General features: G+C 44.0%; 1 protein-coding gene across 3 annotated transcripts in view; it reads left to right on the top strand.

Moving 5' to 3' along the window:
* uxs1 (UDP-glucuronate decarboxylase 1) overlaps window positions 1-14,548 on the top strand; it is a 142,902-nt gene extending 128,354 nt beyond the window's left edge. For all 3 annotated transcript variants that reach the window (XM_070892116.1, XM_070892115.1, XM_070892118.1), the window contains 2 exons: window positions 443-546; window positions 12,507-14,548. In XM_070892116.1, the coding sequence (XP_070748217.1) occupies window positions 443-546; window positions 12,507-12,638 (236 nt within the window). In that variant the 3' untranslated portion in view covers window positions 12,639-14,548. The remainder of the gene's footprint in view (window positions 1-442; window positions 547-12,506) is intronic.
* The last annotated feature ends 1,633 nt before the right edge of the window (window positions 14,549-16,181 follow it).

Genomic DNA, 16,181 nt, shown 5'->3' with positions numbered 1-16,181 from the left:
TACTTTAGATTTATTGATATTGCTGTGTACATATTTGCAGTAAGTTCAGTAAATGCTATGCCAAACATTTGGGCCGGAATATTCACATTGGAGAGCATGCGGGTTTGGGGATGGGTCAGCAGTTAAAAGCACAGAAAATGACATCTGTCCTGACTCACGGGTGAAGGTTCTGGCCTTGGGGAAGAGAATTTAGGTATTGGCTAATGAAACCATTTGGAATAGAAAAGGCTAGGCAGAAAGTTGTAACATGTTTTGGAACATTTGAGCATAAAGTTTAAAAAGGAGCCATTTCCAGAGCTGAAGCATATTTTCTCCCTTACATTTTTCCCCAAAATAGTGGTTATTTAATTAGTCTACTCTATTAATACAAAATCTATAGTATTCTTTGATGGTTTATTATTGTTTCTGTTTTAAATAATATTTTCTTCCTCTGTACCAACAGGGAGCAAAAGTGAAATTCTCTCTCTTCCAGAAGCACAAGATGATCCCCAACGAAGAAATCCGGATATCAAGAAAGCCAAACTATTACTGGGATGGGAGCCTGTGGTAAGGACATTCTGCACACACAACATTTACAATGGGATGGAATGCCAAATCATGTAGCATCAAACTACGATCAAGGCAAATGTTTCCTTTAAATGTTTTGATTTTATTGGCTGGGTAAAGTGTTAGGCCTAGAAATTGACCTCCTTCGCGCCTCCCGTTATCGTCTCCGGGGGGCGTTAACGGGGTGTTAACCATATTCGGCAGGAGATTTGCGGCGGCGGTACGGTATTGCGCCCCGATCTTCTTCGCCTGGAGATTGTGACATCATCGCCGTGCGCATGGCCCCAGTAGCACCCCGGACCCGAACTTGCATTCCGCCACCCCACAGCATCACCGGGCGAAAACTGCAGGAGGCATCCATCAGGAGGCTGGGTGCTTCGGGGGCGATGATTAAAGGTGAAGTGGCAGAGTTCAAAAAAATATACCTGCTCTCTTTCAGGTTTGTTGCCACTCTTTGCCCGCGATCAATCAGCCCAGCATTCTGCTTCAGTGCATCGGGCTGATCGGGCCAGATCACGGCTGCCTTCGGGGGCAAGGTAAGTTTTTATTTTGCAGAGCCTGTAGCGATGGCCCTTCCCTTTAAGGGAGGGAAGGAGCCTTTCAACGTGGGAATGCTGCAAGGCCCAGTGTGCAGTGCTGCTCAACTTACCATCCTGCCTGCTGCCTCTTGCACTCCAGAAAGGAAGTGGAGTGCCTGATTTAGAGCTCCACTTCCTTCCTGGCATGCTACCCCCGGATTCTTTTAAAGCCAAAAAAGATTAGTGCCTGGCGCTAATTTTTTCTACTTTTCAAAGTTAGTACCCCAAACGGAGCACTCCTGAATTTCTCACCCTTTGTACTCTAAATCTTGTTTTACCTGATTCAATTGTTAGATTGGATTAAGCACAGCATCTTCAGCCTTCTCTCAGAAATGTATCAAATGAAAGTCGACACTGAATTGATGTTCCACAAAGGTGTGCATGCGCACGTGTTCATACCTGCAGCTGTCTGAGGCACAGTGTGTTCGAAGTCAAAAATAGGCGGTCACAGTGATATGCCATCTCATAAAGGCAGACCTACAGCCTACCAGCGGGAACAGGAGGACTGACCTACCCATTGAGGTGAAGGTGACTGTAGCACTTGCCTTCTATGTTTCTGGCTCCTATTAGGCATCAGTAGGGGACATATGCTGCATCTCGCAGTTCACTACACATAGCTGCATTCGCCAGGTGACTACTACACTGTACGTACGCAGGATGGACTTTATAAAGTTCCCAATGACCCGGAGGCACAGAATGAGAGGGCTGTGGATTTTGCACGAATTGCTCGCTTCCCCAAGGCTCAGAGTGCCATTGACCGTACACACATTACCCTGCGAGCACCTTTAGAGGAGCCAGAGGTTTACCGAAACTGAAAGGGATTCCACTCGCTGAACATACAGATCGTCTGCGACCATACGGAGCTCACCATGGCAGTCAACGCCCAGTTTTCAGGGAGCATCCATGATGCATTCATCTTGTGTTTGAGCATCAGCCACAAGACCACAGCTGGATGCTGGGGGACAAAGGTTACGGCCTCGCCACCTGGCTCATGACCCTCCTCCAGAATCCTCAGACAGAAGCCGAGCATTGTTACAATAACAGCCATATAGCCACAAGCAATATCGTCAAAAAGACAATTGGAGTACTCAAGCAGCACTTCCCATCCCTGGACCGCTCTGGAGGCAGTCTGTAATCATCCGCTCAGCAGGTTGCTGAGTTCATTATGATGTGCTGCATGCTACACAACTGTAAGAGGGGTGATTCGAAACTACCAAGGGCCATAACTGTCTGTTCACTCAAACCGGAGTCTTGCTGCGGCCTGATTCTGTAAGTGGTTTTGCCCTTTCAAATCACCCCCCTTACAACAGTTCTAGATCCTGGAATTACAGTAGTGAACAGAAATACACAGTTACAGCCAGATCTTTCGGTCTCATCCGTCACAATGCTTTTATTCAAGTTAAAGCACACACCTGCTCCCAAGTAAAACAGATCCTGGTCGTGTAAAACCAACAAACACAGTACAGCACACAGTTCTGGCCCATCTAAACAGACCCCTAACGTGAAGTACCCACGTCTAAAACACCCCTGCTCGGATTCAAAAGTGCACCTCTGAAATCTGTCCAACAGAATTGAGCGTATGCTTACGATCCTTGCAAAAACCTCCCCACTAAAACCCCTAAGACTTGGTTGGGACACACAACACCCTTTCACACTATGCGGTGGTCTTAAGGATGTGTGGGCTGTGATAAATGCTCACCAATGATCCCTCTGGCATATCTTCTGGTTCTGTACCAATCTGTGGTATTCAAGTCCAGTTTCAAGGTCAGCTTCCCAGTCAAAATAGCGAGGCTCTCTGCTCGTAGATGGTGTTTCTTCGCTCCGTCCCAGACGGAGTGCTCAGGTCCTTGTGCGTTGAACGACGCAAGCAGGTGTAGAAGTGGGGAGAGATAGAGATGGCTGCAAACTGCCGTCTCTCATACTTGCAAAATGCAACTGTTCGTTTGCCTGAGGCAGTCCAACTGAAAAGCAAGACACTTCTCCAGCCTGTCTCTTTGTTACTGGGCCTCTTTCTGTGGATCTGCCTCCGAAAAGTCGAGGTGACCACATCGTTTCCTTTGTCTTTTGATGGCCTGAACACCGGCCACTTTACTTAATGTCTCACTGATGGGTTCCCATTTCATGACAAAAGGCGACCATCAACCATGATGTTCCTGCTTTCAGCCATTGACCCATCCCCGCCCAGCTGATGTGTATTCAAGTTAAACATGTTTGGGCCTGCTCCAACCATGCTGTCAGCTCTTCTGCTGTACAGTGAAATATAGTAGCAATGTCCAAAAAGTTTGTTTTTGCCGAATTCTTACACAATTTAGCCATCATGTGGGGACAGGAATTGCCACTGAGGACTGCAGGACCACCTGAGGAGAGGAGGAAGTGGTGGGAAGGAGGATGAGGAGGCTGGCGATGAACCCATGCCACCACCCCCACCACCACGACAGGGGCGGCCTTATGGAGCTATCGTTATTGCAAAAGTCTTAACATCAGCAGCTCATAAAGCAACACTTTGCTTGAACAGTGAAAGTTACGATTCACCTTTGCCTGCCCACTATATCCCACCATGTTGACTATTACCCCATCTTATTCTGCAAATAAGACACTGCACAAGAATGATTCCATTGAACAAAATAATTGATGAAACATTGTTAAATTTATGAAACATTTGTACATTGTTGAATCTTGATAAATTTTAATTGTGAAACTTAAATAAATGCTTTACTTGAAACAATTTGTAAAACTTTTATAAAATAACCAAAACAAACAGCAACAAAACAACAACTCCCCTGCACTGAACTTCTATTTAACTGCAATCACCTTGCCAAGATGGTGTGCAGCAAGGTACACAAGGCACTGCTGGTGTTGGGGCAGAGACATTGGAGACGCCATTGGATCCCCTGGAGAAGCTCGGGATATGGAAGGCCTGACTTCTGAGTCAGGAGCCTCTTGTTCTGCCTCCCCATTCACAGGTGCCGCCGGTCTGCGTGGTATGACACTGGGGACTATAGTGCCGGAATTTAAGATCATCAATTGCCGCAGGACATTGACAGCCTCGGTGTTCTCCCGGATCGCAATAGCAATCTGTGACATGTCTGCAGATTGTGTCGCAGATTGTGTGGCGATGTTGCCGGAAATGCCACCCAGGGCCTGGAGGAGCTCTCAACCGACGCTCTCCCTTGACAGTCCCACCATGTCCAGGTGTGCGCGAGCCTGTCTTTCAGCAGACCGGCTTTGCTGACTCAACCTCCGCAAAGACGGCATACGGGGTTCTACCCTGGGGGTGGGTTGCTGCACACGACTTGGACCCGCTGCCTTGGATGGGACAAAGCCTGTAAATGTGGCTTCCTCCGAGGAACATGTGGCCACAGCTAAAAGACATGCTGACTGCATCACACTCTCCACCCCCAACACCTCCTCCACCCCACGAACAACACCCCCCCCCCTCCCCCCCCGCAACAGCTTCCTCTTCGACCCACACATGATGGGCTGAGATGGAGGCTAGCATAGGATGATGTGGTTCCTCAGAATCCTCATCTGCAATATAGAAAACAACAGATGAGTGGTTAGCAGCAGGGGAGGGGGCAGAGTGACATGAGTAAGGTCACATAATGCAGGCTTATTTGAAGGACCACCACTACTGCATTATATGTTGTTGAGAGACACTGCATCACATTACATGAACCCGATTGTGTGATGGCTTTTTCTGCAAAAATGACAACAGCAATGGTAACCAGAGTGCCCTTCTGCTCTTGTGGCACACACACATAGCCATCAAAACACTTATATCATACTGTGTGCATTTAATACAGTCCTCTGTTTAATGGCCCTGGAAGCTGCACATGGTTCATATGGAAGATATCGAAGTGCAGAAAGCAGTCTTGGTAATGTGTAGTTTGGGAGTGTTTAAACTAATATGGCAGGGGGATGGGAACCTATGCAGCGAAACAGGGCGAAGTAATATGGAGTCAGAAACAGATGGTAGAAAGGTTAAAAGCAACAGTGGAAGGCTGAGAAAATGAAGGCAAGAAACAAAAAGGGCCACACTACATCATAATTCTAAAAGGACAAAGGGTGTTAAAAAAACAAGTCTGAAGACTTTGTGTCTTAATGCAAGGAGTATCCATAATAAGGTGGATGAATTAACTGTGCAAATAGATGTTAACAGATATGATGTGATTGGGATTACAGAGACGTGGCTCCAGGATGATCAGGGCTGGGAACTCAACATTCAAGGGTATTCAACATTCAGGAAAGATAGAATAAAAGGAAAAGGAGGTGGGGTAGCATTGCTGGTTAAAGAGGAGATTAATGCAATAGTTAGGAAGGACATTAGCTTGGATGATGTGGAATCTATATGGGTAGAGCTGCAGAACACCAAAGGGCAAAAACGGTTAGTGGGAGTTGTGTACTGACCTCCAAACAGTAGTAGTGATGTTGGGGAGGGCATCAAACAGGAAATTAGGGGTGCATGCAATAAAGGTGCAGCAGTTATCATGGGTGACTTTAATATGCATATAAATTGGGCTAACCAAACTGGAAGCAATACGGTAGAGGAGGATTTCATGGAGTGCATAAGGGATGGTTTTCTAGACCAATATGCCGAGGAACCAACTGGGGGGAGGCCATCTTTAGACTGGGTGTTGTGTAATGAGAGAGGATTAATTAGCAATCTCGTTGTGCAAGGCCCTTTGGGGAAGAGTGATCATAATATGGTGGAATTCTACATTAGGATGGAGAATGAAACAGTTAATTCAGAGACCATGGTCCAGAACTTAAAGAAGGGTAACTTTGAAGATATGAGGCGTGAATTGGCTAGGATAGATTGGCGAATGATACTTAAGGGGTTGACTGTGGATGGGCAATGCCAGACATTTCGAGACCGCATGGATGAACTACAACAATTGTACATCCCTGTCTGGCGTAAAAATAAAAAAGAGAAGGTGGCTCAACGTGGCTATCAAGGGAAATCAGGGATAGTATTAAAGCCAAGGAAGTGACATACAAATTGGCCAGAAATAGCAGTGAACCCAGGGACGGAGAAATTTAGAACTCAGCAGAGGAGGACAAAGGGTTTGATCAGGGCAGGGAAAATAGAGTACAAGAGGAAGCTTGCAGGGAACATTAAGACGGACTGCAAAAGCTTCAATAGATATGTGAAGAGAAAAAGGTTAGTAAAGACAAACGTAGGTCCCCTGCAGTCAGAATCAGGGGAAGTCATAACTGGGAACAAAGAAATGGCAGACCAATTGAACAAGTACTTTGGTTCGGTATTCATTAAGGAGGACTCAAACAACCTTCCGGATATAAAAGGGGTCAGAGGGTCTCGTAAGAAGGAGGAACTGAGGGAAATCTTTATTAGTCGGGAAATTGTGTTGGGGAAATTTATGGGATTTAAGGCTGATAAATCCCCAGGGCCTGATGGACTGCATCCCAGAGTACTTAAAGAGGTGGCCTTGGAAATAGCGGATGCATTGACAGTCATTTTCCAACATTCCATAGACTCTGGATCAGTTCCTATGGAGTGGAGGGTAGCCAATGTAACCCCACTTTTTTAAAAAAGGAGGGAGAGAAAACAGGGAATTATAGACCGGTCAACCTGACGTCGGTAGTGGGTAAAATGATGGAATCAATTATTAAGGATGTCATAGCAGCGCATTTGGAAAGAGGTGACATGATAGGTTCAAGTCAGCATGGATTTGTGAAAGGGAAATTATGCTTGACAAATCTTCTGGAATTTTTTGAGGATGTTTCCAGTAGAGTGGACAAGGGAGAACCAGTTGATGTGGTGTATTTGGACTTTCAGAAGGCTTTTGACAAGGTCCCACACAAGAGATTAATGTGCAAAGTTAAATCACATGGGATTGGGGTTAGTGTGCTGACTTGGATTGAGAACTGGTTGGCAGACAGGAAGCAAAGAGTAGGAGTAAATAGGTACTTTTCAGAATGGCAGGCAGTGACTAGTGGGGTTCCGCAAAGTTCTGTGCTGGGGCCCCAGCTGTTTACATTGTACATTAATGATTTAGACGAGGGGATTAAATGTAGTATCTCCAAATTTGCGGATGACATTAAGTTGGGTGGCAGTGTGAGCTGCAAGGAGGATGCTATGAGGCTGCAGAGTGACTTGGATGGATAGGTTAGGTGAGTGGGCAAATGCATGGCAGATGAAGTATAATGTGGATAAATGTGAGGTTATCCACTTTGGTGGTAAAAACAGATACAGACTATTATCTGAATGGCGACAGATTAGGAAAAGGGTAGGTGCAACGAGACCTGGGTGTCATGGTACATCAGTCATTGAAGGTTGGCATGCAGGTACAGCAGGCGGTTCAGAAAGCAAATGGCATGTTGGCCTTCATAGCGAGGGGATTTGAGTACAGGAGCAGGGAGGTGTTACTACAGTTGTACAGGGCCTTGGTGAGGCCACACCTGGAGTATTGTGTACAGTTTTGGTCTCCTAACTTGAGGAAGGACATTCTTGCTGTTGAGGGAGTGCAGCGAAGGTTCACCAGACTGATTCCTGGGATGGCAGGACTGACATATCAAGAAAGACTGGATCAACTGGGCTTGTATTCACTGGAGTTCAGAAGAATGAGAGGGGATCTCATAGAAACGTTTAAAATTCTGACGAGTTTAGACAGGTTCGATGCAGGAAGAATGTTCCCAATGTTGGGGAAGTCCAGAACCAGGGGTCACAGTCTAAGGATAAGCCATTTAGGACCGAGATGAGGAGAAACTTCTTCACCCAGAGAGTGGTGAACCTGTGGAATTCTCTACCACAGGAAGTTGTTGAGGCCAATTCACTAAATATATTCAAAAGGGAGTTAGATGTAATCCTTACCCCTTGATCCCCCTAGTAGTATGGCGAGTAAGCAGGAATGGGGTACTGAAGTTGCATGTTCAGCCATGAACTCATTGAATGGCGATGCAGGCTCGAGGCCGAATGGCCTACTCCTGCACCTATTTTCTATGTTTCTATGTAAAGATTATTCATGGCAAATAAGGGGCCCAAGTTTCCACATGATTTGCGCCTGATTTTTAGGAGCAACTGGTGGAGAACGGACTATCTTAAAAATCGCAATTCTCCACATTTTTTTTTCTGCAGTTCTAGTCAGGTAGAACAGTTCTACTTTGGAACAGAATTTTTTCTTCAAGAGGGGGCGTGTCCGGCCACTGACGCCTGATTTCAAAGTTTCCACAGTGAAAACGTACTCCAAACTAAAGTAGAATGGAGCAAGTGAAGATTTTTGTAGAACTGAAAAAACCTGTTCTACACATTAAAAAATCAGGCGCAGGTTACAAATTGGGCGTCCAGAACGAGGTGGGGGGGAGGGGAGGGGAGGGAACTCATTAACTTCTACAATAAATCCTTATTTATACTTCTACAAATATTATACAAATGAATCCAACCTGAATAAACATTTATAAGCAAAGAAAAGATTAAATAAACCATCTTCCTACCTGTGTGAAAGTGCTTCAGGCACAGAGAATGCTGCAGTCAGCCTGAGGCGCCCGGCGCTCGTTCTGCCCGCGCGGGGGGGAGGCGGGGAAGGAGAGAGGAGGCGCCCGTTTTTTCCCGCGGGGGGGGGAGGCGCAGTTCTTCCCGCGGGAGGGGGGGGGGAAGAGGAGGCGCCCGTTCTTTCCCGCGGGGGGGGGGGGGCGCCCGTTCTTCCCGCGGGGGGGGGGTGGGAGGCGCCCGTTCTTCCCGCGGGGGGGGGGGGGGGAAAGAGAGGGAGAGGAGGCGCCCGTTCTTTCCCGCGGGGGGGAGAGGAGGCGCCCGTTCTTCCCGCGGGGGGGGGGAGGAAGAAACAGTGAGAAGGCTGCAAGTGCTGATGTGCTGATGGCAATGTGCTTTTATTAAAAAAAATTTCAAAAATTAAACAGCTACAAACAACTACAAAAATGGCCGAGTGCCAATGTTTTTTTCACACTGCGCGTGCGCGAACGCTCCAACGCGCACGCGCAGCGTTGCCGGCAGGAAAAAAACGAATTTAAATAGTACCCGCCCCCTCCCACTTACAAAATCGGCGCGAGTGTAGGCTCCGCCCCCCTGGGCGCCACGCCAGGCAGACAAGGAGCTGCAGAATGCTCCAGAATCGCGATTTTTTTTTTAGACGCCGTTTTAGGCGCGAAAAACGGGCGCCAGCTCGGAGTTGCGCCCGTTTTTTATCGTGTGGAAACTTGGGCCCAAGGTGTCTATCTATAGCAACATGGTCCTGGTGACTTACCTACTTTAAGTACAGCCAGCCTTTCTAGTCGCTCCTTTATAAGGTGTTATCCCATCCAAGTACCTCCTCTTTCACTATGACTTTGGCAGCATCATCTTCCTTGGCAAAGACTGATGCAAAATACTCATTTAGTATCTCAGCCATGCCCTCTGCCTTCATGCGTAGGTCTCCTTTTTGGTCCCCAATTCTCCCCATTCCTCCTCTTACTACCTGTTTATTATTTATTTGCCTGTAGAAAGCTTTTGGATTCTCTTTTCTGTTAACTACCAGTCTATTCTCATACTCCCTCTTTGCTCCCCTCATTTCCTTTTTCACTTCACCTCTGAACTTCCTATCTGGTTCTCCCTTGTATTCTCAACCCAACACCTAGTATACGCCCCTTTTTTCTGCTTTATCTTACTCTCTATCTGAGGCACTACAACCCTGCAACACCTCCATTCTCCTGCCACGTTTAATCCCTGAACTCTCCACCTGATAACAGCCCTTCACTCCTCTCCCTTGCCTCTCTTTCATCCTATTGGTCCATCACTTCCCCCTCTTGCCCTTTTCTCCAACTTGATCCAATTAGCACCCTGTCCTCTAGTCCTCCTCCAGTTAAGTATTTTGACTCTAGATTTGCTCTTTGTCCTTTTCCATAGCTAACCTAAACTTATATTATAATCATTATTCCCTGAATGTTCTGCTACTGAAACTTGATCCACCTGACCCACTTCATTCCCCAGAACCAGAATCCAGCCATGCCTCCTTCCTTGTTGGGCTTGAAATGTACTCATCAAGAAAGTTCTCCTGAACACTCTTCAGAAATGTTTCCCCCCTCTGCCCTTTACACTATTGCTATCCCAGTCTATATTAGGATAATTGAAGTCCCCCATTATCACTGCTCTAGTTCTTGCACCTCTCTGTAATTTCCCTCCTTTTGCTCCTTTATATCTTTCCCACTAGTAGGTGGCCTATAGAATACACCTAGTAGTGTAATGGCACCACTTTAAAAAAAAATCATAATTAAAATAAGAATTTCAAGAAAAGAGGTGTCGGAGCCATGGGAAGAGAGGGCAGAAAACCCAAAGGTTAACGGAAACAAATTGATTAACTGCTAGATAATCTGGGTGCCAAGAAACAGATAGGGAGGTGGATAGCTGGCATTTTTTTTTTAATGGTTTTAAAAATCATGTAAAAAGTTACTAAGAAATAAAAATTGTTAAATGTATTTGTACCATATAACCGCACTATGAAAAAGCACCGACTACTTGGGACACCCGGGTGGATGAATCTGTGACGTGGAGTCGGGACAAGCAGGAAAGTGGATAGCAAGCTGACTACTAAACAGAAAGTAGGGGTTAACAGCACGTTCCACAAGGATTCGTGCTGGGACCACTGTTGTTCACTATTTACGTAAACGATTTGGACTCGGGAATCAGTAGTACAGTTTCAAAATTTGCTGATGACACAAAATTGTGTCGGAAATAGAGAGGAGGACTGCAACAAAATATAGAGACATTAATAAACTTGTAGAATAGGTGTGTATTGAAGTACATTTGCCAATTATAGATAAGTATGAGGTAGTACATTTTGGTAGGAAGAATAAGGAGGCCACATTCTCCTTGGAAAATAAGTGTCTAAATGGGATAGAGGAACAGAGGGATCTGGAGGTACAGATACACAAATCACAAAGTAGCAACCAATGATAAGGCCATAAAAATGCAAACAAAGCACTGGAGTTCATTTCTAGAGGTATCGAATTGAAAAGCATAGAAGTTGTTAAACTTGTATAGAGCCTTGGTTAGACCACATTTGGAGTACTGTGAAGAGTTCTGCTCTCCTTATCAAAGGTATCATCATCCTAGGCAGTCTCTCAAAATCGAGGAAGACTTGCTTCCACTCTAAAAATGAGTTCTCGGGTGACTACAGTCCAATACGGGAATTACAGTCTCTGTCACAGGTGGGACAGACAGTGGTTGAAGGAAAGGGTGGGTGGGTAGCCTGGTTTTCTGCACGCTCCTTCCGCTGTCTGTGTTTGGTTTCTGCATGCTCTCAGTGACTAGGCTCGAGGTGCTCAGCGCCCTCCCGGATGTTCTTCCTCCACTTAAAAGCACTGGAGAAGGTGCAAAAAAGATTTACCAGGATGATGCCAGAACTAAAAGGTTATATCTATCATGAAAGATTTAACAGGTTCGGGCTCTTTTCTCCAGAAAAGACCAGAACTAAGAGGAATCAATAGGATAGTCACTAAAAAAAATCCAATTGGGAATTCAAGAAAAACATCTTTACCCCAGAGACTAGTTCAGATATGGAACTTGCTACCACAAGGAGTAGATGAGGCGATTAATATAGATGCATTTAAGGGAAAGCTAGATAAACACACGAAGGAGAAAAGAATATGTTGAAGGGATAGATGAAGTAAGGTGGGAGAAGGCTCGTGTGGAACATAAACACTGGTACAGACCTGTTGGGCCGAATGGTCTGTTTGTGGGCTGTAAGGATTACATGACATTCTTGGCATTGAAAATTCCTCTATCACAGTGCCACCCACAGGTGTAGCTGCTGTATACAGGCACTATAATAGGTTTTTTTAAATTGTTTATAGTACAGAGCTGGAGAACGTAGCACTGTAGATAAAACATATAGGTGTTGAAATGCAACTTACATGGCATTAAATTAATGTAAAATTATAAATAGACCAATGTTTGGGACTAGCACCTAATCTAGCTAACCAAATCTAGCATTAGGACTTTAAATCTAGAGCTCTTGCTTAAAAGTTTGTGATATTGAGCAGAAAATTTGTGATATTGAGCAGAAATATCCTGAATAAATATCTTAACAGCAATAAATGCAGGAATTAGGGGCTGATGATAGTGTGTTACCAAAAATATCTTATCACGCTCTCAAATCCCCCCCATTGCCAACAGTGCATTTTTAGAAGACCCTCCAGCCGTCCTTTCCCCAGAAAACATGCTGTACTTGTGTCTTTTACTTTCAGTAAGGGAGGTGCCATTCTGATCGATGAAAATGTTACTATCCTTAAGGGCGTAACATGCATCAGATATGTGGTTTTAATGATGTATGTTTAAAAAATATTTTTCGGGTTTCATTATAATGCATAAACATTGAAGAAATATTTCACTGACTATTTTTTACATATCTCTTTCTTTCTTTCTTTAAACAGGTTCCCTTGGAAGAAGGCCTAAACAAAACAATTGATTACTTCCGTAAAGAACTAGAATATCAGGCAAATAATCAATACATCCCAAAACCAAAACCTGCTAAAACAAAGAAAGGCAGACTGAGACACACCTAATGCACTAGAGCAAAATAAGCCTTCCACATCACAGGGAATAGAATGAAAACTTAGCTTTTCAAGAACCTCGAAAAAATACTAAAATTGAACTGGAATTTGTTCTTCAAGCTTGCTTCTACAGATGGATGTGCCTAAAAAAAAAACTTCAGATCTTGCCTTGCACTTTTTAATCTGTTTTATTTAAAGTAGCATAGCAATGTTGAGTGGCTGTTTTTTTGTACTTTTGCTTTTGTTTATTATATTTGTCATGAGACTGTTATTCATTGCTGTGAAGGATTTCCTTATGAACCATTTCACAAGAGCAGAACTGTTGAAAATGGGATTATTTATAATAAAGGGTACTACTTTAATTTTATCATTACTGTATGCATTAATCTTCAACCAGGCTGTCTAACAATGTTGTCAGGTGAGTAACACGGTGACACCTGGTGGTTGATCTGCCATGTAAGTGGTTCCTCAGCTATTCATTTTCAAGAGAGTTATATAATTGATGTTTTGAAATTAGGGAATATATTTCTTTTTGTAAGAATCTATTTGTTATATAAGAGTTTTTTAAAAAAGAGGTATTCATTGCCTGAATCACAGCTACATTGTGTATGTGCTTGGAGGGGGATGTGTATAACTAGATATGTGTTTTAATTGTGCTGATTTAATAAAGTTTTGTTGGGGTGGGGCTATCATATAAAACTATTTTTACATCATTGAGGATTACATAAAAGAATCGTCTTTGATGTACTCAGTAATTCAAATGTCTTGTATGGTAACGTATGTATATAGCTCCCTAAAACAATTATTAAAATCAGACATGTGTCCTTTTACTTACTCCGTTCAATTAAATACCCTCCCAGTTTAAATTAAAATTACAAACCCAATGATGATTACTGTCATTCTTCTCATTCCTTCGACCAATAAATAAAAGGAATTGTAATCCTACAAAGAAAAAAATCACCCAGAAACACTAAGAAATTTACAGCAATTCAATTCTGGCTCAGTGGATTAATGCATCTTGTGGTGTGCTGCTGAGCTGCATTAATTCTCTGGTCTGTGCTGCATTAGATCATCTCAGCAGCTGGGCAGGGCATTGCCCATAAGCTGGGGAAGAAATTAATCAGCCAATTTTCCACTCCTGATCACTACCAGTCGCCCCAGTGGAAGTGCATCTGTCTGAATGTCTGATGAGGACAAGATCTAGCTCTGTTGTAATACCCTCCCAAAGGCAAATACCTTACTGATGTTCACTGTTCATGATCCGAAACAGATTGCAATTACCACTTGGAAAAGGTACCAGACGGGCACAGACATTACTCAAGCATGAGTCGCTGACCTCCAGGACAAATGTAAGGCCTCGTACTGAGCTAAGCACGTAGAATTTTTCTCTTGTCTGTAATTTGAACTATTGTCTGTGCTCTAGTCTGACAGCTTCTCTAAAAGCTGTTTTGAATTTTTTTTGGAGTTTTGCTGTCCTTAATTAATTCAGTGTTCTTTGAGCGTCAGCTGTGGCTCAGTTGGTAGCACCCTCTCCCCTGAGTCAGAAGGTTGTGGATTCAAGTCCCACTCGAGTACATAATCTAGGCTGACACTCCAGTGCAGTACTGAGGGAGTGCTGCTCTGTTGGAGATGCCTTCTTTCGAATGAGACGTTAAACCGTCAGCCACGCCAGCTTCAGGTGGACGTAAAAGATCCCATGGCACTATTTCGAAAAAGAGCAAGGGAGTTATCCCTGCTGTCCTGGCCAATATTGATCCCTCAATCAACATCAATAAAATAGATTATCTGGTCATTATCACATTGCTGTTTGTGGGAGTTTGCTGTGCACAAATTGGCCGCCGCGTTTCCTACATTACAACAGTGACTACACTTCAAAAGTACTTCAATGACTGTAAAGTGCTTTGGGATGTCTGGTGGTCGTGAAAGGCGCTATATAAATAAAAGTATTTTCTTTTTCTTTAGCCAGTACTTCATTGCATCTCAACATCTGCCCATTTGGCCTTTTCTGTTCAGTTTTATTTCTGGTTGACTCCTACCTCCTACCTCTAGTCAATATAATATCCTAGTTTTAAAATTTGCATTAAATACATGACCGTTTCCAGCGATGGTATAAACAGATGTTGTGGTTGTCAGTCTTCGGAGCAGGCTCGAGGGACTGTATGCCCTACTTCTGATCCTATTTCTTGAGTTGTGATGGTGCATAACTTTCAAAAGTGTGAAATTTACTGCAGACTTAGCAGATGGGCTCATTATCACTGTCTTGTTCACTGTTGGGCTATTTTGGTGAATTCCTACAGGTCTGGTGCTAACTCTGCTTGGAAACATATTTACAATGTCAGGTAATTCAACAAAGTGCCTTTTTAAACAGAGATCTTTCAGGAACATTCCTTAAAATATACACTGGCCAAAGAGTGTTCAGTACTGACACAACCTCCGCCTCACCAAACACTCAAGTTGTCATTATCACTGTTAAATGCAGGTAGCTCAAACTTCCACCTTCTATTGGAAATGAACACTGATGAAATACAGACAAATTTGGTCGTAGCTGCTAACTCTTACAGCATTTTTTTTTTTTGCAAGAGAATAGTGTCAACTGAGACATTCCTGGATACCTGTACCACCCTTTCTATCCCTCCATACTGAATTTCTTCAGTACTATGGAGCATATTTTCCTTCAGTCACCATTAGCAAGGAATGTTGGAATTCCTGCTTCACATCAGCTTTAAAAACAAAATAGTAAATGGTGGAGAATGTACAGGTGTACCCTCTATCGTAATATTGCACAGTGTATGATACTAGCCTTTGCTGGCACTGGTATAAGCTAAAGATCTTGTTTGATTTGATTGTCCCAGCAGTAATAATCAATCTGAGTGAAGCCAATGCAGCAAAGGATATAATATTCCATCTTTTTTGATTGAACTAGGGAGGAGGAAGGAGAATACCCTCCTGAGGCTTTGGAGATGTAGGAAACTACTCCAGCATTGATTTTTTTTTTCCAAAATGTTCTCCTTTCCACTCATGATCTCCTCACTTGATTAATGGTTACCCGGGCAGCATTCTCCAGCCAGTATTTAATCCAAATGCCCGCGTTTCACAGTGAACGTTGACAGACTGTCCAGCTGTAGCGGATGTCACTGCTGCACATAATCCTTTCCTCACTTGGCATTCACTTCTATCAAGTGATGTTAATAATTAGGAGTAAGAACCGTGGCTGAATTTTCATACCCTAGCCCACAAGGCTCTGTGGCGCCCCTACGACCATCCAGGTTGAAATCAGCTACCTTACCACACACCAAGATTTGAAATGGGGGTCACCTGTGCTCTTATATGGCTTGGAGATGGTGACTCTCTGAGCCATCATTCTCTGGTTGGCAACAAGTAATTAGTGGGGTGCCACAGGGATCGGTGCTGGGACCCCAACTATTTATAATCTATATTAACATAGAAAATAGGTGCAGGAGTAGGCCATTCGGCCCTTCGAGCCTGCACCACCATTCAATATGATCATGGCTGATCATGCAACTTCAGTACCCCACTCCTGCTTTCTCTCCATAC

The sequence above is a fragment of the Pristiophorus japonicus genome, chromosome 10, assembly GCF_044704955.1.
Source record: "Pristiophorus japonicus isolate sPriJap1 chromosome 10, sPriJap1.hap1, whole genome shotgun sequence".
NCBI classification, from domain to species: Eukaryota; Metazoa; Chordata; class Chondrichthyes; family Pristiophoridae; genus Pristiophorus; species Pristiophorus japonicus.
Note: the sequence above shows the minus strand (reverse complement) of the source record. Positions and strands in the feature narration are given on the sequence as shown.